The sequence below is a fragment of the Scomber japonicus genome, chromosome 6 (assembly GCF_027409825.1).
Source record: "Scomber japonicus isolate fScoJap1 chromosome 6, fScoJap1.pri, whole genome shotgun sequence".
Taxonomy (NCBI): domain Eukaryota; kingdom Metazoa; phylum Chordata; class Actinopteri; order Scombriformes; family Scombridae; genus Scomber; species Scomber japonicus.
Window position 1 is genome coordinate 8,245,433 of NC_070583.1, and position 25,470 is coordinate 8,270,902.

General features: G+C 40.1%; 1 protein-coding gene across 1 annotated transcript in view; it reads right to left on the reverse strand.

The window, feature by feature from the left end:
* The window catches only part of zgc:153039 (uncharacterized protein LOC767698 homolog), a 66,155-nt gene that overhangs the window by 14,388 nt on the left and 26,297 nt on the right, over positions 1-25,470 (reverse strand). Inside the window, exons 7-9 of the mRNA XM_053321221.1 lie at positions 24,353-24,510; positions 20,097-20,179; positions 11,662-11,786 (exon numbers count right to left, since the gene is read on the reverse strand). Coding sequence (XP_053177196.1) covers positions 11,662-11,786; positions 20,097-20,179; positions 24,353-24,510 — 366 coding nt within the window. The remainder of the gene's footprint in view (positions 1-11,661; positions 11,787-20,096; positions 20,180-24,352; positions 24,511-25,470) is intronic.

Here is a 25,470-nt window from a genome sequence, read left to right on the forward strand (position 1 = left end):
TGTGTGATTTAGTTTAATTCACCGCACATATGTACCTGTTAAAACATCCCGCGTGTGCTGTTTAGGTGTAAATGAAAGGGTCGTGGAGTTAGGAGCTATATGCAGCGAATGGAGGCTTTCACGTTTTTGGAGGATCATGTAATTGACCTCAATATCCTCTGCAATAACCGCCGCCTTTTAGATAAACAGCCATTAAAATAGTCCCAGCTGTAATTACACAACTCAGCTCCATGGGCTTCCTCCACAGCTCTACGAGCAGATTGGAGGCTGCTGTTTAAGATGGGAGAAAAAAAAGAGCAACGCTGAAAACTACGCAGCACGGAGGTGCCGATGTATCGACTACACCACCAGGGGGCGGAATTAGAAGAGAGGAGAAAGAGCAGTCAGAAAGACAGAAAGAAACAGTCTTTGGTCTTCCTGTTGGTCAACTTTTCTCCCTCGATAGGTCAGGGTTGATGGAAAATGTGAGCGGGTCCGAGGTTAGAAACTTGAAAGTGAATACTTTTAAAAGATCAAAGCTTCTGACAGCCAATATTTTTGCACTAATATTCAAGAGTCCCATCCTGTATAACTGAGTTACATCCCGACTGGCACTGACTCTCTGAGGTTGATGTCGATATTTATACCTCCAGTAATGAGATTCAAAGTTCATTCTGGACTGTGGAAACAGCAGCTACCAGAACCATCTGACCTCAAATGAGTTAGCTGATCTGGTCCTCATCAGCAGATGGAGGTTGCTCAATTGCCACAGAACTGGAGATGTTCAAATTTCAAATCATTCTGTGCACCTCTATGAGCAGTCATGTTCTAAAGTTGGAAGGTTTTGAGCTCAGAAACAGCAGTTGACCAAAAAAAAACAAAAAAAACCTTTCACCTCAAGCAAGTGTTTTCCTCTACATGGTTTCTGGAGGGCTTAAGTGCTGTGGTTGCAGTGGGTGGGCAGTGGGTAGGAGGCGGGGGGTGGGGGGGGGGGGGGTGATGTCAATACACTCAGACGTTATTAAGAATATAAGTGAAACAGATACGCTCACTGATGAAGTGAGCGCTATGACCTGAAGTAACCCTTCACATCTTTGTGAGTGATGGCACTGTGTGTCATTAAAAGTAATCATCTCAAAGTAACATGAGTAAAATAAGGAAGTTAAACTGCTGGCGGTGTTAGAGTTGGATCTGAATTTGGTCTTATCTTTATCTTCTTGATGCTCTTATCAGTCTGGTTCTTTATAGATGTTCTTACTGCTTCTTTTTCATTACTAAATAATTGTTGTTTTAATTATTTAAAACAAATCAGAGCAGGATTAGAGTTGATTTATTTTTAAAATTGAATTAATATAATTATTGTCTCTAGGCAAGGCAAGGCGGCTTTATTTATAAAGTGCATTTCATACCCAGGGGCAACTCAACTGTAGAGCAGCAACAGTAATAATCCCAGCAGAAGAATCATTATATACTGTAAACTCAATATCTCACTGGGAAAAAAATTAAAATGTCACTTAAATAAAACTATTATTGACTGGGGGCTGCCAGTAGATAAGTTAACAAGAATTTGACTGGTTTTAATATATGTTACAAACTTGGTTAAACAGTTGGGTTACATACAGAAAACTTTCCTTTTAGTTGTTAATAACAATTTGCTCTTAGACTAACTAGTAAGCTGTGGTTGTGTAAAACATGGCAGCAGTGGATGAGAGACTGAGAGCAAAGTGGTTGAAAATGTCACTTTTCTCCATGTTGATGCTTGTTGAACAGGTAGTACTTACTGCCTTTTTACTTGAAAAGCTTTTATTGCAATTACAGTACTTCATCTGGTTCACTGTCTAGTATATGTTTGTGTGTGTGTGTGGAACAGCTGAGAGCCCCGCCCTCAGTAAAACACAGAGAGCAGGTGACGGGACAGAGAAGCTAGCGTGACTGTAAATGATAGCAAACGTGGTGGAGAACTCTCAGCAAAGTCATTTCTGCTCAAGGCGCTGTGAATACAACGCTTGGGGGCTGCACCCAAGTCTGATAATGTTAGAGAAAACCCTGCCTCCAGGTCCATTTAGTAGCTGCTTGACCAGGTCAACACACTGGTTAAAAGCTTCAACCGACTCATCAAGACGGATGAAAGTTCTTAGTGTTGCTCAGAAATACAGGTTGAACGTCTATGATGGAAAGCTCCAGAACAGCTAAAAACAGACCCTGAGGTGAGACTGCTTTTAAAATCCAACAACAACATACTGGCTTTTACATTAGGAGAATTGTGATGAAGATGTTTGCTAAGTAGGATGATTTAATGTTGAAAAATAAACTCAGTTGGTGCTCTCTGGTGGAAAATTATGCATAACGGTGATGCTGTTTTTACATTTCCTGAAACATATACAGTACTTTTGGCATTTCTGTGCTGCAGTTTCTTAAAAACTTATTAGCTGCCATGTACTTCAGTACTGATATATTTTAGATTGTCTAGATTTTGGTTGGTTTAGAAAACTGTATCCCTCAGGCTCAGTGTGTAGTTAAATAAATGTAGACGTTTTGTTCCGTTGCACTGTTGCTTTTTTCTTTTTTTTTAAGTCTGTCTTTGAATGATTTTTTCAGTATATGTAGCACTATCTTTTAATCTATTAATTCCAAATGAATTCCAGGGCAGAGAAGACTCTAGGACCACATGGGACACTGAAAGTCACAACTGAATGTCATACTAATGAATTGAGTGGGACGGTGAGTATCTCTTGAAGACAGTTGGACACTCCTGAAGCTTCTGAGTGAAATCTTGTCAGACCTCGTTGAGAGCAGGCAGGGAGCTGAATCATATTAAAAGGTGGATAACGCTGAAAGTCACCACTGATACAGTACTTAACTTTTAAGAGACGGCCAGTATCACACTGATGTATCACTCCTGTTCCCACTGTTGCACCGGCAATGGCCTACTGTCTTTAAACTTTGCTTTTATTTCTACTTGACTTGATCACTTGGCCCACAATTCTCTCATCTTATCCCTTCCTCCATCCCATTGGAAGGCGGGTGTAATTACGATAAAAGCTCGCCCACTCGGTCCGCCTTCCCCCACCCATCTCTTTTGTCTCTCTGGTCCCCCTGTCATTAGTGGCAGCGGTCCCTCTCTGTGCAATCACCTCACTCTCGCCCCTTCTCTCTTGTTATCCAGGGACTGATGTCACTTAGCTGACACAGCAAAAGCAGCTTGAAATAATCGCCGCCAAGACATAAAAAAAAAAAAAAAGTAGAGAGCAAAGAAACAGGGAGCGTTCAAGATTGAGAAAGGAGGCCCGGCCTTTAGCCAAAAGACACGTCATAATTAAGGGAGAGAGGGGACAGAAACTTTATCCTTACTCTCCCTCACACACACATACACACACACATACGCAGGGTGGCTGCCAGGAGATGACAGGTTCTATAAGTGAGAGGTCAGCGAGTGTATGAGACATTACGTCAGTAGAGACTGAGCTGACCTTAAGAACTCTCAGATCACTTGTTATTGAATCAACCTCAAACGACATGATCTTTAATCCACCTGAATGCAACTTTATAAGAGCTGCCTGAAAAAAGCTGTATGATGGGATCAACCTCGGGTCATCCTACTATCTGATTACACAACATAATACAGGACTAGTGTCACTTGTACCACCAAGAACTATTAGTCAAAGGCTCAACAAGGTTCTCTACTACACTATACATAAAAAAAATCATCAAACATGATAATCTGATGACTTTCTTATCCGATTACAATCTAACTCTATTTGTGAGAAAAATGACAACAAATAGACTTGGGAATACTGCAACCACTAAGTATTTGTAGCTAAGCAAGATGAATTTGATGATGAAATTATTAATGGTGTTTCAATATCAAAACTCTCTAAATTTAACTTTTTTTAAAAAACTTTTTCTAACTTCATAATTATCTAATAGGATAGTGTGTTAAAGTTTGTGACACACTTTCCAGTAACATGAAGTGCACAATGAGTATTCCATAAGGGTCAGTGTTAGATTAATGATCTCCCTGAGCAGTGTCATGACACAGAACTGCAAATGTATGCAGATGACACTGTTGTGTACAACTGTGATGGAAAGGCTCACACAGTGGCTTGATCAATCATGTCTTAGTTTAAATGTTAACAAGACAAAAGGTATGTTTTTTTCTTTTGTTTTTTTTACTAAAATCACTTTTCTGTGATTTTCATCAACAGTAAAAAGATTGACATAGTCACTGATTTTAAATATCTTGGCATGATATCAGATCCAAATTAAAATATGTTAAAAACGTTTAGTACAACTTAGCAACCTTAATACACATCAGACACGGTCTCTCTAGATGCCGCCAAGATTTTCGGGTTGGTGAGACAGCCATAAGACCTCTTGAGTTGTTACATAGACAAAAAGCCAATGCATTACCATCACTGCAGGACATATTCTATCTATAAAATCATATCATCACACTGTATTTAGACGGTCAGCATTTTCTGTAAACACCTCAACTCATTGGAATATCTACCTGACAACATTGTAAAACCAAATTAAAAAGTTTACTAAACTCTATTCAGCTCTGTAACTACTGATTTTAAATTCCTTGATTTCAATTGGACAAGCATTCATTAGTCACTTTAGTTGCCAATGTGTGACGTGCTACTATGTGTAACTTTGTGTTATCCTTTTGGCTAGTACTGTTTGTCATTGTGCTGTAATATGGTTTAATTGTGACAAGGGACAGCAAAACACTAGTTACAATAGCAACATTTATGTTTAAATCTGTACACTGTCCCTTTAAAATATAATGAGTTCTTGCATTATATGTTGTCTGTGATAAACAGCAGCATCATCTTTTAGTATCTCTTGTCTCTTGTCCCTGTGTAGACCGTACCGTCTTCTTCCGCTTCCTCTGTGTATAAAGTATTCTCAAATGTGGCCTTGTGTGTGTGTGTAATCCCAAAGTGAAATTTCTAAAACTTTTCACTTTGCATAAAACAATTTGAAATATTATTACACTTAATATTTACTTAATATTATACATTATGATTTATATTCTACTTTACTTTTTTATCTACTCAGTCTTTTAATTCTGTTTTACTTCTGTCTGCATGTCCGTCCAAGAAAAGGAATCGCTCCTATGTTAGTCTTCTGTTGTTTTTCCTTATCTGAACTAGTATAAAGTGTGTTAATGTTTTACAGATTTTAGAGCTTTTTGAGACTGAGGTTATGGTTAGCCAGCGTTCTGCTATTTGTATCTGGTATGGCAGCTGATATATAAAATAGACAAGCAGCAACTACCAAGGCTGGAGGCTGAAGCTAATGTGTAAAAACCTTTAAATGCAATTATATGTCGCAAATGACCACTAGGTGCTAAAGCTGACTTCCATTCAAAAAGCATCTCTAGATGTACTGAGACAGCTTTTTTTTTCAGTAAGCCATTCTTGTCTCAATCTCTCAATGCAGGCTCTCTAATAAGTGTGCTGGTGTCCATTTTGGAAATAACTGATCTGCTAATAAGATAAAAACTTATAGCAGCTTTGACGTCTGCTATGTGGCGATCGATTGACAGCTGTGATTGACAGTTGGCTCGCCTGCTGCTCTCCCTGGCTCAGGGACTCGCACTGAGCTAGACTATTGTTGCAATATTTCAGTGAGTTTAATCTACTAATGATACCTGCCTTGCTAGCACAATTTAGCTAAAGTTGCAAATGTTGGCCTGAGTGGAAACCACTTCCAGTATTCCCAGTAAGCTAGCATTACCGATTTCGTCACGATTAGGGAGATGCCACAGAACTGAGCTAAAGTTAACTTTCAAATCCAAGCAGATACACACAAACTAATTTTGATAAACAGCAAAAACAGAATCTATGTGATTACGTTTACTGTGCAAAAAAACCCAACAGATTAGTGTGGACATTAACTGTCTTTGAACACTAGACCAAAACCAGTCACAGCACAGGTCGGGAAAGGGTTGAAAGGTTCAACCAGGAGTTGATATACGACCAGCTGTTAGCACATGATGATAGTTCCATACTCGGGTCACACTGAACCGTCTCCATGGCAAATGTGCAAACTCCAGCCCATATGGCTGAAAGCTCTGCAAATTGTCCAGCAAGTAGACCATGTGTCATTACTTCTTTGTGATAATACAGATTTGAAGGATCAGTAAGGAATATGTTTTCCCCAAATGACCTGACATAAAGAAAAACAGTGTACGGTTAAATACAAACTGACACAGCATCACAACACCATAGAGGATAAATATGATCAAAAATGAAATTACCAAGCTCTGAATTTATGGTTTGAGCCAGGGCACACTTTTATCCTCAAAAATCACAAGTCCCACCCCTCCATTAACAGATAATGATTCTCTAACATCCTATTTTCTCTCATCTACCAGACGCAGTTGATGATCCATCTGGATTTTTACACACCCCAATCTCATTTAATAACACGGTCCAGTCAAATCACTCTGACTCATATTTGGACAAAGGACAGAGCCGGCAAAGGACAAAGCCTTTGTTTTTGGGGCTAATGGTTCAGCCGGTCAATTCACACATTATTACAAAGACAATCAAGGTGGCAGCAGAGAATGCAGCAGTAATTTGGACCTCAGATGGCAGCGAGCTGTTAAAAGTAAAAAGAGTATGTGTGTGTGTGTGTGTGTCACTGAGCTGCCAGTTGTTGCTTTTCAATTGTGCAATCTGACTGAAGGTCATCGCCTGTATGTGACAGAGTCCCACGCTTTCTACAAACATCCTTTGGCATCAGTGTGGAGCGCTCAGTTGAGTCCTGAATCCAGGCCAGTGACCCTGTGCTGTGCGTATGTATGTGTGTTTGTGTGGGTGTGTTCATGCATATTTAAGCCTTTAGTCCAAGTGGCCAGTTCCCATGAAGCATCAGGGGCAGGAAGCACAGCTATGGCATTTAATTACTGCTTTGCTACAATGTATGTGTGGTAAAGTGGTAAAAAAAAAAGAAAAAGTGAGAATCAGCAACCAAATATCATTATTTATTGTTTCCTTTTGTTTTCTCAGGCAACTGCCTGTCTTTGACGAACCAAATAGCCAATGAAAGGTCAGGGTCTTCTAAGTGACCAATCAAAGGAGAGCTAGGACAGACAATTCCATCTTTACCTCCAAAGTTTCAAAAGCCTATTTGACGAGTGAGCGGGTGTTGAGCAGATGCGAGTTAGGGAATTTTCCATGTTTAGGGTCAAACATGAGCCTTGAGGTAAAGCTGGACTGTACCATACTGTAAAGGCATACTGTCTCTCCTTGAGATGGTGAAGACAACTGACCTTGGGTGTGTTGTAAGTGAGGAAGGATATGACTTTCTGACTCCCGAAAATCCACAGATGGGTGACTGAATTTCCTTGTTTGAAGAGTAACAAACCAATTGGCAAAGTCCTTATGCCATAGATGCACTGAGTATGACCATTTATGGGCGTAGAGTATTTGAGGTACTATCAGTGAAGTGTTAAAGAGTATCCACAGACGACAGTTCCTTCAGAAACTCACTTTGATTCTCCTTGGCCGAGTTTCTAGAAACATTTCCAGTGTAACACCGCATCCTGACATACAGCGAGCGAGTGAACCAGCGACGAAATCTTACGCGAAACTTTCCCGATATGCAGCGTGATGATTTTATCACGAGTATATACCAAACCCTCGTTCATGCTTGAAGGAAGCAGCGTGTACATTTCAACCAATAAGAAGTGTTTAGGGGCGCGAAATTTCGTCCAGATAGAGACAGAGCGAGCGTATTTTTTTGAGGGGTGGGCATCATCGATGGACAGGGCGATGTCGCTCGGGTGATTGATAACTCATGCATTTTAATCACTTTTTCTGTCGCTGTATATCAGGATGTGGTGTCAGACATCATGGACTTCTGTACACTTTCTCTACTGCTGACTTAACCACTGACAAACAAATTCTCTATAACAGTCCTCGTCACAGCCCCGTGCTCACAGGACCACATTGGTGCAAGTGGGGGAGATATGCTCCCTCGCCCGTATGTTTTTACACTCGTGGATACTGTTCTGTGCACTTGTGTCACATGCACATGCCTGTTTTTTGTGTGTGTGTGTGCGCTCGGGTTTTGAGACCAATTAAACACCATACACAGCACCCCCTGAGGAACACTCCACACAGCTGGAGCCACCACTGATAAAGCTGTAGCCAACAGAAGCCGCCTCACACAAAATGCTTACACATGATGGGGAAACAATCACAGAGCAAGCACACACACACACACACACACACACACACACACACACACACACACACACACACACACAGACACAGACACAGACACACACACACACACACACACACACACACACACAGATATTAGATTCCAAGAAGCAGATGCACTCACACATAAATGATCAGTGGGGGAAAAAAACAAAAAATCACCCAGTGTGACTTGGATCTCACACACACACACACACACACACACACACACACACACACACACACACACACACACACACACACACACACCAAATTGCATACCTTCACTCTCCTGCTGTATCCTGCGTGTGTAAACACACACAAACACACTTAACAAGCAGACATCTTTTCCGCTACATCATAATTCCCCCGCCCCGCCCCCCCTTTTCCCCTCTCCTACACAACAGTAAATTTAAGGGAAAGGGAAATATTTCTGCTAAATTAGTTATGCTAATTACAGAGCAGTTCTCAGGGGGAGAGATGGCGCTAAATGGCTTTTAATTCTTTTCGCCTGGAAAGAGACGTGGGAGAGAGCCAGACAGAGAGCGGAATGAGAGAAGCAGAGAGCACGAGCGAGGAGGAAAGAAAAAAAAAAAAGTAAAAAAATATATATATAAACAAACAACTAAACACACACACACACACACACGAACAACTGGCGCTAAAATTTGCCCGGTGACACAGCAACACCAAACAGAATTAACAACTCAAGGCGGCCGGCCAGACAACAAGCCGCCTTATCAGCTGCATGGGGGCCCCGGGTCCCTCGGCCGGCCGACAGGGAGAGGAGAGATCGACGGGAGGGGGGAAAAAAGTTTTGCGGCTAACTTTGTGTCCTGTAGCCTTTGCCAGCGGCCAAAGTGGTGATAAGGAGGCATGAGCAGATAGCACGCAGCAGTGTACATGGAAGGCACCAGAGAAAAACACTGGGCTCTCTCTCTCTTTCTCTCTGTGTGTGTGTGTGTGGGGGGGTTGGACACAAAGTTATTTATTCTCTAACGCTCGCTCTTCAACAGCCAATTTCTCACTATACTAACACGATGAAATGCACGCTGAATACTGATGTTGACAGTGCACTCTTGTGGCAGGTAAAGAAATTTAAAGTCCCCTCCTCCTCCACTCACAAAATGTGTTTTGCTTATTTTTTTTTTTACTTCAGTTGGATGTTTGAGCTTCATGGTGCAGAAGGAGGTATGTGCAAAGTTTGTTTTCACATTCATCTGCAGGAGGAGGAAAGTTTATCTGTGCTTATATTAAATCTGCACCTACGAGAAGGATTTGTGACATCACAACTTGTCTGGAAGTCCGTAACGGTCCAGCATTCAACTTACACAATGATGTGGAAACTTGAAGCCTCTGGAGCACAAACAGTGAGAATGGACTTTACAGTGAAGTTGGAGATATCTTGTGTCCAACTTTTAAATTAAACATATTTGCATTTTGATAAGATTCTGCATGTTTCAATGAGAGAGAAGCAATTAATGTAATTAAAATTTGAATTAAGTAACTGAACTTTTTTGTAGGGAAAAAAACCCCAATATATCAAACATAAATTAATATTAAAAGCAGAGATTTTTATGTCTTTAAAAATGGCTGCAGGGGATATTTAATATTTTTTCACTGTGTACCTCAAACTCTAAACTACAACAACAACAAAAAACCTTGTCTGTGTTTATTGGTTTGTGAGTTACTGTCCACTACTGTGACCATGTCAGGTCAATATATGCACTTATTTTTTTTAAAAAAGAAAAAACTCTGAATTAAACACAAATCAAACTGCAGAACTGTAGACAAGGAAAGAACCAGCAGTAATTAAGTTCAATCTGATGTTGGCTGAAAGTCAACGGTGGTGACCTGCTGACGACATGGCTACCTCTTTAGTTTGCATGCGTTCATTGCTGCCATGTTTATTTGAACCATCTAAAGAAATATGCTTTATTTCAACTAACACTGACCTTTCTGTTCCCCCAAATATAGTTTCTGAGCTCTGAATAGAAATCATTTGCCTGGTTCTAGACCTTTGAATCCGCCCACTCCGCTGAGTGGAGTTGACTGATTCTGTTGGAAATGGACTGTAACGAGACGTGTGTTCGCACATAATTCCCAGTCTTCTCAGATCAGATTTTTTTGATATCTGTGTAAATACTGACACTTGAGCATCACCAGCATTAAAAAGCATTAAGTCGCAGGTGAAGAAAAACAGTTGTAGTGAGCAGCTCCAATATGCAAATATCAATATAATCCATTAACATCCTACCAAATGTTCTGAGCTGAATAAATCCCCCTGTGTGGACGACAGATATTTACAAGGAGAGCTAATCGATTTGGGAATTAGTCTCTCTGTTTGTTGCTGTATACTGGCTCCAGCTACATTTGACTGATGCGACCTCCGTGCTTGGAGCTGCAAACCTTCTCACGTCTCCAGACTCTCATCCAACTATCGCTGGGGATGAAATCCATAACGCCGACTGCAAGGCTGGAGGCAGTCTGTCGTAACAATAAAGTGATGCATGTGTCTCTCTCCTCCATAACGAATAAAAACAGTAGCGGTTATTACGCTTAAAATGTATTTCACAACCACTGGAGGAGTTTAATCAAGCGACATGTAACCTTTAGTAAAACAATGTAGGGTATTGGATTTTATAAATTAAAGATGGTGACACCGAAATCGTCAAGACTTCACACGGAAAATATTGAATAACTCATAAAAAGTTGCAGAGTGAATTGAATGCTAAACTCAGGCAGTGTTATGATGTAATCACTGAGCTAAACACAAACTGACTCCGTCCTCAGGTTATGCTACTGTTGTGTGAAAATGGCTTCGGGGGGAGCTTTTATAAATCAGGATCATTGCAGGTGTCCCTAGGAATACAAACAACACACACCTATACACACACCTATACGCACACACACACACACACACACACACACACACACACACACACACATACACAAACATTGTAAATTTAAATCTCTAAGCATCTCTAGACGCTGTTACTTGAACACCCAGTTCAGGCTGCGCCCCGGACAAAAACAAACACACCCTCACAGTTTTATTGTCTGTCCCTCTCCAATATGGGGCTATAAGCAGTGGCCAGTTTTATGTCTTTTAATTAGTACGCTGTCGCCATAGCAGCACCCGGCTGAAAAACAGCCCTGCTCCTTACACACATACTTAAACAATGGGGGAGGTAGAAAAGAGAGAAAGGAGCGGAGTGTATTTAAGTGAGGAAATGAGGGTATGGCGGAAAGTTACACCCAAGAGTGTCGATTTTTTGAGACCACACGCCTTAAAATGTCACTGACAAGTGTGTGAGTGTGATAGTGAAGTGACACGTGTGCATCTTCTTTAAGGGGATGTTCCCTTTACTGCTGCCTGCCTTACAGTGTGAAATGTTCTTATGTGTGTCTGACTCTCATGGCCCACATACTGTAGATGTGTGTGTGCGGGTGTGTGTATTACCTGAAATTAGGTGCAGAGGCCCATTCCAAAGCAAGGCAAGCCAAGTCCACAGCCGCGTACACCAAAAGGAAGAAAATGGTTACAATACTGGCGATGGTGTTGAGCTTCCCTGCAAACAGCACCAGCTGAAAGAAAGAAAGAAAGAAAGGAAGAAAGGGCAAAACAAAAGAAGAGGGGGAGGAAGAAACACAGAAAAAGAAGGGAGAGAAGGGATTAACATTCACAGCAACACATTCTAAAGTCAGTGTATTTTAATGTCTTTTCCATGTGACCTTTTTCTGCACCCACCTACTCACTGCCAAAACACACATTTCTAAAATATGAAGTCGGCTACATGATTTGCATGTTAATGTGAGATTTGGGTAAAAATAAGATAATGAGCTGTCTGATTTATGTATATCATCTGATTTATCTGTCTCAAGTCTTTAAAGCCCCTACTGTACAGTATGTGTGCAGAAAATGAAGTTCCCCTTTAAAGATTTCTGACTCTGGTGACTCCTAGTGGTAACACCAAAAAATACACCACTGAAATGCGCTAAATTTGGATTAGGGACGGTGTTCGATTTAATCCGAATCCGGTATCTAGTCTAACCAGGATTCTCCTAAAATTGCATTGTGTACTCAGCTGGGGAATTACTCATAAGAAAAGGTTGTTGGTTTTGTTGAACTATAAAAACACACAGTCCACTAGTAATAATAATAATAATAAGGTAACAGCCAAAAGTTAAGGTTAATTATACAGCTAAAATAATGCTTGTAATTTTAACTGCTGAAATAAGGCTGGTACCTGAATGCTTTATGCCCTGCTGTGGTCTGCCTGCACTGTAGTTGGAAGGTGACATCAAGGATAGATTTGACCAACGTCTAGGGAGCGAGAGACTGTTAAAATTTAATTGTTCTACATTTTCCAGGGGACCCCTTAAGGACCACAGGTAGTCTCCCCAGACCCCACTTTGGGAGGCAATGATTGGAGCTAATATTCAGTTTTAATTAAGATGCTATCTAGGCCGCTGTTCAGCTGTGTGCGCTCAGCTACGTTAGTCACAGCGGCTACGTGATAGCACGGGTGAGTCCGGTCATATTAAGAATCCTTGGTGTCTGATTTGGAGGGGGAGTCATACATCTAATAATCCTGACAGCACATGGATGTATGAGATTCACCCTCTCTCCCTCTCTGAGCGAGGAGTGGTAGGTGACTTCTAATAGAGGAGGGAGATGATGACCCCATTATAAGTACTGCTCCCTGACATGTTCTCTGACATCTGAACGTGTGTGGCTGACTGTGAATTACAACAGATATGAGCGCTGAGAATAAAAGCAGCAGGAACTTTATTTTTTCACTTGTTTCACCTGCATTACATCTGATTTTAATGACAATATACTAAACATTAACAATCATGGTTACATTTATTAAAGAAAGTAGCTTATACTTGTCTCAATGTAGCCTTCTGCGACTCGAAACAAGGTTGATTGAGAGTTTTGAGAGTGAACCAAAACAGTAAGGTTGCACCCTTTAACACCAAAACAAAACAAAAGAGTAGTGTCCTGATCCATTGATTATATGAAAATACTGATTAGTGCAGCTTTAAAGAATAAAGGAACAGTTTCAAGATCCTCATAAAATCACTCTTATGTTGGGATTCCGACATACTGAAGTTATCATATTCATAATGTTCTGGCCATTTATATAGACATCAAAGAAATAATTACAACTAAGGAGTCTAGTAGGCCTGTCACAGTAATCACATTATGGTGTTATGTACAATAACGTAATTATCAATATCATCCTGTCTATAAATGGACTTCGTATGATACATGGACATGACCTTGATCATTTTTTGATGATCAAGGTCTGCCACACTTCACATTAGCAGCTAACAGGCTATTCATGTCACATTGGCTAAGTGAGTAGTGTCCTCCATTCCTCACTGTGATGTCCTGAGTGGAGACTGCAGAAGAATTAAAGGTAAATAATTGTGTCCCCAGTCATAATGGCAGTCTGTGTTTTTACAGAAGTGTAGCGCCCACTCTCCAATCCCACCCCCCGCCCCCTTACATTATTATACTATTATATTATCATTATAGCAGTTGTATAAAATGATCTTCAAATGACAATAATATTGTTTATCATGATTATTTCTGAGACAATATACCATCCAACAGTAGTAGTTATCATACTTATGCTGTGATTCTGACACTATGAAGTTATCATATTTATCATTTTCTGGCCATTTACGTAGAAATAATTACAACTAGGAGTGTAGTTTTTCTAGATCTCATATATTGAACTTCACACTAAATGACTCTGAAAGGTAAATAAACATGAATCCGTCATTCATAGTACTCTAATTTAATGCAACATCTGTATATGCACACTTTTCTTTATCCTCGCATGATCAACTCTCATAACACTGCTTAACTGTGCATCCAGTGTATAAATTACACTCGTTACCAGCAGGCTCTGTCTTGCATTGTGCAGTGCAGCGAAACCCTTTCAGGTTCTAACAATGAAAACCTTTCCGATCACTACCTTCCATTCCACACGTACCTCACACCTTCCTGCTTCTTTCAAGGTGGAACACAAAGTGTGAATAAACATGACATCTTTCAGGCACAGGCTATCATTAGCTCCTCTGTACTGAAAGACACATTTTTATTTTTGCATGTTTCATCATCATGATTATCATCATCATAATCATCATCAAGTGTGTTCTCTTTATCCGTGTGTGTGTGTGCTAGCTGAGACAGACTGCTCAGAACAAGGAGTTAACTACAGTGTCTGGGAACAAACAGAAGGCAGAGTCTTTCTATCCAATTACCATGTGTTTTTACCATTGGCCCCTGAGAAACTCTACTGGAGTTGGAGCACATTGAGCTCAAGGGCTTACCGGTATTTATGGGAGGAGAGGGGACTAAGTACTGTATCAACTCTGCTATCACTAACTTTGTGACCATCAGGCAGAAATAAGGGGACGGGAAGAGAGAGGAGAGAGAAGGTAATGATGGGAATTGAGATTAATGAAGTCACATTATTGACAGGCGGTCAGAAAGAGAGAGAAAATGACATGAGACGGACTGAGGGAGCAACGAGGGCAGAGAAGGGCAAGAGGGAAAAAGAGAAGATGAAAAGATGAGATGGAAAGAAGAGACGGGAGAAAAAAGAGAGAGAATGTGGGTGAGAGACAATCTCTGACCTCTGGCAGTCAAAGTCAGTGGGTGTCTCTCCAGCGCTCCCCTGGGAGCCGGCTCTACTAGAGCATTAATTAGCCATTAACTCAGACGTAAGCCAGCATGGACAACTGCTGTCACAGTGTGCAGTGTGTGTGTGTTCGCATGCAGGCTAAATCTCTCCTGGGTATGTTTTTGTGTGGCTATTTGAAAGACAGTTTTTTACTGGAAAGCAGTGTGCATAAATTTCAGTGAAATAAGTGGGCTCATACAGACACTTTTATTAAATAAAAAGAATGGAGTGGAAGCAGCTGAGTAATGATTTGGACGACAAAGCCAATGCTCTTCCAGAAATGTCTCGGGGGTTACAGGTAACAGTTGGACAGTGGTTGCTTAAGTGTGTGTTTGGACTCAGATGCAGATACAGCACGGCTAATGAGGCACTAAGTAAAATACATAATTTCTCCAAATACTTAGATACCAAGAAATACCAAGAAGTCATCAACTAAACTCCAGCAAATCAAATCATAAAAAGTGGTGTCCTCAATATTTATGATCAGTAAAAGGTTCCAGGATTGTACATTTACGTTTTCTGTGATTAATTAAAGCCAAAATGACTGAATTTGCCTTTATTTTAACATATCATTTATCTTAAAAAACATTAAAGGTTATTTTCAGATAAACTGCAATATTATTAAAATCAGTTCAAGTATGCTGTAAAGTTGTTAAAAGAAGTTAATGAAACTCATAATGGAGTAATAAGTTCCAGTGGCAGTACATTTATTGTAATAATAATAATAATAATTATAATAATAATAACTTTATTTTGTATAGCGCCTTTCATGAAACCCAAGGTCGCTTCACAATAACAAGAAACACAGACAAAAAACACACATTTAGCCGGCAAAAGGTCTGCTATGATGCACCACTATGTTTCTACAATAGCCCAGAATTAACAAACTAAACAACCGTTTTTTTCCACGAGTTTGACAGCTACCATAACTTCTCCTACATGCTTAGAAGTGGGGAGGGATATTCACTTGGTTGCAATGTGCTATCTCACCACTAGATGTCCCTATGTGTAAGATACACATTGGTCCTTTTAAGCAGTTAGCAAGAATTTGAAAACCTTTTTTTAAAGTTTTCTCTTACCTAAATTTAGTTAAGTCAATTTTACCTTAATTCTTCCCTACAAGTCATGTTGTGATGTCATGAAGGTGCTTACATATAGGTCATAGATACGAAATGGTTTAATTGATAGGTAGGAATAATACGGGGGGCCTTTCCACCAAACTTAAACCAAAACAAACAAAGTCCCACTGGAAGCAAATAAATTAAACATAGGAATGAATTACTGTTCACAGACCCAACCACTACTTCTGTATTATCCTTTAAATACCTTTTTAAACTGACGTTTAACTTACTTGTATGGTTTCTATGTATCTCCTGGACTGTATTACATTATTTTTCATTTTATGTAATTTATCTGGTTTTACTGTATCGTTTTATCAATCTCTTGTGTCTTTTGTTAAAGCACGAAAAGCAAGAAAGGTGCTACACAAACCAAGTTATTATTGCTTGAAAACATGGTTTAATTAGCAACCTTCAACTTCTCTGACTATCTCGCGGCATATCATTTTTCTAACCGTGGAGACAACTGAAATAGATAAACGGAATTCTAGAAATTAAAACAAACTTTTATCAACCAGTACTAGATACTGAACTCTGTGACCCACCACTGCATTATGTTTGAGAGGTAATTCTCTTATCTCACATTAACAAGGAACAGTCAGAAATCTGCCCTTAGAACGACATTTGTGACTGAGTATGAGACTGAAGCCTGATTTGACTATGGGTTGTTAACTTGGTTCTGAATAGAATCATTTATGTGTGTTAAACTGTGGTGGTTGGTTAATTTGGCCAATTTGACCATTGTTGTGTGTAAAAGTTGCAGGGAATTGAAAAATGCAAGGTCTCACAAATGGTATTGGTGAACTCTGCATTCATTCTAGCTTGCAAGATCGCAAATTCATGGATAGAATAAAAACCAATTGGCATATGTACAATTTCAGTGTCATCATGTGCAATTTCCCTCTTTTCCATCACATTAAATGATGCAGGGTACATCTTATTTCACCTACCCATCCTTATCCTCTTTTAACTTCTCTACTAACTTTTTCTCTTTCTTCTCCACCCATTCTTGCAGGCTGCTCATTTTCCCTTTACCTAAAAGCCCAAATAAAAGAAAGCTTTAGCTTGTGCCTTCCTCCTCTTCTTCCCCTCCCTCCTTTCCTTCCTTTTCTATCCTGCCTTGTGCGTGAGTGTTCAAGGCGAGATTACAATCAGACTTTTGTCATCAGTGAATCATTTAAATGGCGGGCGGAAGAGGCAGAGAAAAAGAGGACGAGAGAGTCAATGATCTCTGAGCAGCTAACGATTTCCCTCTAATTGCTCCTCCTCCACTGACGGAGAGTGGCGAGGGATGAAGAGAAGAGAACGAGAGAGGAAAGGAGAGAGAGAGAGCCGGAGAGAGCGCAAGTAATGACAAGCTATTCAGCCTTTAACACTCACCTCTGATAATGATGGGATAGTCAGGCCTATTTGCTCCTAAGATCCTCCTCTTCTTTGTCTCTCTATTCTCGCCCTCCTCCCCTCTGCCAATATTTTCTCCTCCGTTTAAATTGACTTCTTTCCCCCCACTTAGAAGACACAATAGCGGAGAAAAGAAGAAAAAACTACAGGCAGACTTCGTTTGTCGTCTTTGGTCAGAGTAAAAAAAAAAGTTTGTTCCGTTCAGCTGTTTTAATACTATTTGTCTCTCTGATGGCTTCCTGTCTGTTCCTGGAATCACTTTTGTCATCCAAGTTTTTCAGACACCACTGAGTTTGACAAAAATGATTTATCTCCTTGCTGTGGTCCAACTTTTATTTACAGATTTCTCTGGCTGAGGGAACGCTGTGTTTATGAATTGTAATCACATTATGTTTGTTAATAATTGGCACAGATGAGGATCTCATCAGTCATTCATATTTGATTAGTTAAGGTTAGGGCTAGTAATTCAATTCCATATCAAACAAACACACACTTATTTCAATTTGCACTATTTTTTCTTGTCTTTCAAGGTAAACAATATTTTGTTTTCTTATGTATGGAAGCGCATAATGAAAATGAAAACATTGAATCTTGAATCTACAAGCACTTTTCTGTGCCAAATTAAGAGCATCCTTCTATTACCGTACATTTTTCTTCTACAAAACTCCCCTGGAGGTGGTTTGTGGCAGGAAATGAGTAAAGATAAGAGAAAAATGACATATTTTGCAGTGAAATGATCCAACCACATAGTGTCAGGAAGAGAAAATGTCAACATGTCATCTGTGTGATTAACAAATGTCTTTTTGAAAAACTTGTTGATTGAGAAGACAATGAAGGCTGGATGAAGAAAAAGGGAAAAACAGTACCTCATCCCTCTGTAATGTCTGATTGTTGGGGGAAAATGATTGTTACATTAAACCTACATAGTCATCTGACCCATCCAGCAGCTATACTCATGTGGAAAATATCTGGCTCTTTATGCTCCAATATATTCAGCAGGTAGTTGCTGAATAGTAAAGTTGCAGCTGTAAAACCAAAACAATGAGCTGAAAGATGCTAAAATACTCCTTATAGACAGGGCTGGGTATTGGTACTCGATATCTGTTCAGCAGCCAAGATGCACAAATGACGCTTTTCCACTACACAGTTCTAGCACGACTCGACTCAACTCGTACCTGGTACCTGCTACTTTTTTAGTACCTGCTCTGCTGAGGTTCCAAGTGAGCCGAGCCGATACTAAATGTGACGTCAACAGTCTGCCGGCCACTGATTGGTGAGAAGAGTTGTCGCTGGAAGAGTCATGAGCCGTCCCACACAAGAATCAAACCAGTCTTTTTTAAATACCGGCAACAGCGTTACAGCCATACGGCTCAATTGTCTTGCTTTGTGTGTGACAGGAAGCAGAAAGCCACATTGTGTAGCATATAAAATGAAGTCACGGCAGTTTCGCGGAGCCGTGCTATGACGACCCCGCCCACGTTGAGTAGGTACCTTTTTGTAATGGAAAAGGTCGTTCCTGGAACCATGTCGAGTCGAGCCGAGTCGAGTCATGCTGGAACTGCGTAGTGGAAAAGCGCAAATAATGTGTAATGGGTATCAAAGGTACTCAGTTGGTATCGGTATCTCTTTAAGGGTACTTGGATTGATACTGGTATCGTAATTTTGTAAACAATACCCAGCCCTACATATAGCAGAAGGAACCGAGTTGGGTAATAAATCTCTGTGGGTTCGTCATGTGTCCCACCATTAACATAAAAACATAGATGAGAGCAGCTTTAAGTCATTTGCATTTTTTCTGCCGATCTCATTAAAGTCCTTTAAACACAAGAAACCTCAGTGGTAGTGGAGCCTTCTTTGGTCAACAAGATGAATGACTTAAACAGTAGTTGTTTACCGAGAATACACAAGAACTGTGTGACAGGTTTGTGTAGATGTTATTGGCAGATGGAGAGTCAACAGTCAGTAAAAAATGAAGACATCAATACTTCTTCAAACTGAGCCGGTTGCTCCTCTAAATGAACCCGCTCTGTTTGAAGGGGAAAAAAACTTCTCTCAAGTCAAACTGGAAGACTTTCTGATCTTGATGTCTGAGGGAAGCGTCTATGACAACACTTCACAATCCAAACAACAGGAGTTTGGGCTGAAATTGTCCCACTGCCAACTTCCTCACCAACCTTGCATTTATTATTCAGATATAATAGTTGATTGTTTGAAGCACCTTTTCTTTCCTTTCTTTTTGTTCTGAGCTTTGTTGCTTCCACAACTTCATCACTCATTTATCTGTTTCATTGGAATATGAAAAAATAGTTTGAGGCCACTGCTGTTGTATCTGTATTCTTGACCCTTGAAGCTCTCTATTTTTAGACTAATTGAATTTATTTAGAAATTGTTTCATCCTTGTCTTTTAATTAAATATTGCCAGCTAATTAGTGCTGCTCCTAGAAATTTGAACAAAATATGAAGCCGAGGACAGAAAATGCACCAAATCGTTATGTCTGAAGAAGAACGTATCCACACACCTCTTTTCTGTTTACTCTTCTACAATTTTTCCGACAGTCTTTTTGAGATCTAATTTGCTGGCATTTCCCTTAAACTTTTCTTTTTGATGGTCTTAAACTGCCAGAAGCACATTGATTAAGTATCAAATGTCTTCCAGGGGGTTTATCTCCACTCACCTGCACCAGGAACCAGGAGATAATCACAGAGACCCAGGGGTTACCACTGTGGGAGGTCTTCTTAGCAGGAGACAACGCCTTACCTACGGCCAGAAAAGAGAAAAGACAGGAAACCTCTGAAAACATGTTTATGATTGATGCAGATGGACTAATTAGCCTACAAATGTTTCATAGAATTGATCCAAATTGTAACAGATTCAATGGGGTGTAATGAGTGGTTCTGTTTATATGCATCATAGGGTTAGGGTTATCATACCATTTCAGTGACTGCTCTGTCTTCTGATGAACAAATCTTAAACATAAGTTTTTAAACTTTATGGAATTTGAGGAATCGGCCACTGCACTATAAAGATAACAGCAGTGGCTTTTGAATACCCACAACACTGAAACCCTGAGTGCGTAAGTGGACAGATGGTTTCATCAAAGAAAGAACGCAACCACTGATCATCCTTGATTTTTGATAGAAAAGTTACTATTAGAAATTTCCACAGACATTGCTCCTGGCACTGGAAAATGTGACACTCTGTAATTTAGGACTCAATGTGGGCGTAAAAGTAAATAAAAATTAAAGGTGGACATTCCCTGCCGATCACATGTCAACGAAGAGTCGTCGGTACTCGTGTAAGTTAACACTTCCACAGTGAGACTTGAGTTTCTCTTGTTGACACCTCCTCCTCCTCCTCACTTGCTATTCCTGACGCTTTTTTGACACTCTACTTCCACACAAACCTCCGTATATGTGAAGTTTGCTGCCAGTGGACAAATATTTAGTGATTTCGGAAAGTTTCAGAGCTGACCTACATAAATATACAATTCTCATTTAAACACTGCATGAAAATTGTGTTTGTTCTTAACTTAATCATACTTACTGTGGCATTTAAGTACCTTGTGTACAGCCTATATTACATATTTTTATGGAACATATGCAAGTACACTGCTTAGTGTGCTTCCCACTAAATTTTAGCATGCATTTGGAAGTACACAATTACATAGTACAAGTGGACTAAAGTTAACACAATGGAGAAAAAAAAGGATGCACATACAAAATGCTCTTCAACAGGTGCTGGAGCAAACAGGAGACAGCCACTTTAGATAATGCAGACATTAAATATAGAAGTTTTTTCATTCCCTCACCTGCTCAAGTCCTCCACGATTTACAATTACTAACCCCTGACGTACCACTGCTCCCCCTCCCCCGATTTTTACTGCTCCTACCTGTAACTTCATACCTCACAAAGAAAATAAAGCCCACGTTTTTCTTATTTTGAAGTAATAACACTACAGCTGTTCAAAGGCCTTATTTCAGAGTGTTTGAATTGATTGCAAATGTTGTATTATTTGTTTTTATTATCTTCTATTGACATACCTAATACCGTTTTGCATTGTTGTTATTGTTGTTGTATTCTTGACACCATTGTTAATGAGGATTTTATTTGGGGTAAAATAAAGGTCAATAATAAGGTCGTGTCAGCACTGTATGATCTCATTCATTTCAATGAGACGGGAGTGCCGACGCTGCATGCTCAGCTTTTGCTGTGATTCAATTCAGCCTCTTCCAACAAGGCGCTGCGATGTACCATATCTCTACAGTTTATCTCGCAATAGTCACAACAAAATAAAAACAGGATGTCTCTGAATATGTTAAACTGTTGTGTAGTGTTTTGGTGTCTGACAAGCCTTGAAACTCATTGATGTGTTACTTAAACCAACCTTCCTGGATCCTGTTTCATTGTTTCACCAGTACCAAGCAAAACACGCCCCCGCTAATGCTGCCCCTTGCGTTGTTTTTTTGTGTTTGTTTTTTTCATCTCATTTTCAGTCTGAATGCCCACTAATACAATTAATCTGCTGTTAAAATGCCACATTAGAAGACGCAAACCAAAAAATAAGCCTTATTAAATGGACCAGGGCCTGTATCGTAGTAGTGAAAATTAAAACAGCTCCAGCTTGAAGGTGTGGGGACTAAAAGCCTATTAAAACATAATGTATCCTGTTTCTCTTATAATCTTTGTTGTTTCCCATAGCAACACATACAAACCCGGTTGGTTGAACGTGGGACCTCGGAGCAGCGGTGATAATGTTACAGTTTACAGATCAGATCTGATTAGAATTAGACATGGCTATATCTAATGTTACTGACATTTAGATAACATTAATATAATTAACTAATTAAATATGCGTTTAGTCTAGAAAAGAGAGCGAGAGTGGGGGGCGGGGGGGGGGGGGGGGGGGGGGGGGGGGGAATGAGTGAGTGAGTGGGCGGGCGAGCCAGTAAGAGAGGCTTAGCTGATACTTACCTTCATAAGAGACAGCAAATTGATATACATGGTTTAGCCCGATAATTACAGCCTTTTATATATGAAATTTTGAACAACAAAAGGGAACTCACAAAAAAAGCACATAAAGAAGGACTCAAAAAAACAAAAACAACAAAGATGATGACAGACTGGAGTTGGGGAGGTGGGAGAGAGGGCGGTGGAGGGGAATCCGAGAGTTTAAGGCTAAATTTCACAGCTGATAAATGAATGGAATTAGATCGGTGAGACTTTAAAGTCAAATCAATGCGGCGGGGAAGAGTAGACGGAGCGGTGGAGGATGGAGAGAGGCAGGACGGAGGTGAAGGAGTTATTAGTGAGTTATAGAGAACAAAAGAAATGGAAGATGTGTGTGTGGGATGGCGGGACAAAACTGCCTGTGTGTATAGGAAAATTGACACACTCCTTTTTCATAGGACAGTGTCATGGTCAAGCAACGTGCAGCATGCATGAATGACAACAACAAGAACATGCATAGTACACATTTATAATCCCACAATGACTCTTGATGGAACAGATGAATCTAATTTAAGTTAACCCTTCCACTGCTGGTGATCAGACAGAGCTGAACTGGAGTCATCTGCCTCTGCTCCATCTGATCACTCTGCAGAGGAACTTGCTCTAATACAGCCATTTATCTCCCCTGACACATGCACACACACACACACACACACACACACACACACACACACACAGACAGACAGACAGAAACAGGCCAAATCAATTTGCAAAAGACTTAACAAAGGAGCACAGGATGGGATAAGGACGTTGCTCACGGTCATTAATAGTGACAAAGCACCAAGCTGCATGGATTCACACAGAGAGGCAAGGGAGAGATGGAAATCACACCGAGGCTGCGTTGGCTTGATAAGGGAATGACTGCGGGAAGAACTTCATGGTTACATGAAGACTCAAAGTTTTTTTTGTGTGTGTGCGTGTGTTAAAACTTTAAGATACACCAGCTGACACTGTCTGAAGAGTATATCCACAGTAAGCCGGGTCAATCTTTTTCTCTCTGTTTAAGCTATCTGCCCAGACTAGAATGGTGCTCTTCACACCCCAATAAAAAAAGCTGATCTGTTCGAAATCTTTTTCCACAGTGTGTGTAAATCTTAAAACGGTGGCTTGGTGTTTGCTGCCCGGTGAGACACTGAGCTTTGTCAGCTCAAACCTAAATGTCAAAACAGCCGACTACACGGCACAGTTGTAGCTATTAACCAGAATTTGTGTGTCGATTTAGTCAGATGACGTAGCAATTATATATAATTACCTCATCGCCGCAGTGCAGCAGCTTGAAATTGACTTCTGGTTAATAGGTGGTATTGATGAGACATGATTAAATCACTATTTCACACTCATTCCATCGTCTGACAACAGAAACAGGAAAAGGTGTGAATGAGAACAAGAAGATTGTGCATTCTGTTGCATTAAAACACTTTGGAAGTGATCGCAGGGAGACTGAACGGAGACTGTCACTTGGCAGAGTAACGGGGGTGGGGGGGTGGCGAGGCTATGAGGCGGCAAAGTAACAGACACCTTTCTGTCGTCTCTAACAATCATTTCAAACATCGATACAAGCACCACTGAGTCATTAAGCTGTAGTTATGGTGATTTTCTCAAATGATGTTGCAGCCATAAAATATTAATGGCCTGATTGACTATAGATCAGTTCAGTTGGTCCAGATGAAGAAAAAAGATAAATTGTTGCCTTTTAGTTCTGCAGATGACTCTAATAACTGTAATAGAGCATCATCAGTGCTACATGGACCCATTAAGCTCTTTACTGAACCATATGTATTTATTTAACGTCTCTGGTAGAGCTTACAAAGAAATAACTGAACAACAATGGCTGAACCTGCAACTGAAACTTCATATGTTTTAGTTTAGATGATGTAACATAGCTGGGAGGTAAAGTACAGTGTGCAAAAAACCTCCACCTACCAAACAAGTCATCCCTGGCCAGGGCGTAGAGGATGCGTGAGGCTCCGATGAGGTTGCTCATGGCGGCGGAGAGTGTGGAGGAATAAACCCCGACGGTGACGAAGGGTCTCCAGATGTTGATGTCTCTGAGGAAGCTGTAATCATTCTGAAGCAACACGCTGTAAGGGTATGGAGAAAGAACCTGAGATTAATACAGATGACTTTAACACCCATGCTTGAGAGGCCTTCACTAGGGAATATGAAGAAGCCAATTCGTTATTTCTGTTCATTCTTCTTTTATTCTGTCACTCAAATGAGCAACACAAATGAGCAACAAACAAAAGAATAATAGCTGAGCAGTTCAGCAGCAGATGTTTTATTAACAGCATTTTTAATTCTAATTTACTTAACCTTGAAGTTAACATAGATGAAAGTCTTAAAAAGGTGCTCCATAACAACTGACCAAACTCTGTCTGCTGATGAAGAATGTGTGATATGGTTGAAAGAAAGTGAACTTTGACATGGAATTGTCCTAAGTTTGATATAGTTTTGTTTTATGTCTTTCTATTTAAAGATGGCTCAGTGACAAATAAGGATTGGCAAGATGAGCAATTCAAAAATAGTTTTAAAAGCAGCTACAGTTTGTTAAAATGTACATTTTGTATTTTTGTTGTAGTTTGTAGTTGTATGTCATTTGAAATGACATTTGCATCATTGACTGAATGCTCCTGAAAATGTCAAATGGTGTAACTACAAAAGAATGATAAATATTCAATATTTCTTGGGCTTGTCATGCCGTTATTTAAGTAAGTAACTGGCAGAGAGGCCAACAGGAATCAAGGAGAGAGAGAGGGGAATGACTTGCAGCATTTCACACCTTAGTTCACATTTATTTTCCTGTATATAAATCAGATTTTTATGAAGAAATACCGGTTACACCAATTGACACTGGGTTGCATCACTTCATTGACCTGGACAATTACATTGTAAATTTATATTGTTTAACACCTTAGCATGTTAACATTAGTTTAGCACATTAGCATGCTAACATTAGCACTTAGCATCTACCCTGGCGGTTGCTAGCAGCACTTGTTAGCCAGAGAGTGGATCTCACCGGCCGGTAGAGGAAGAGACGCAGA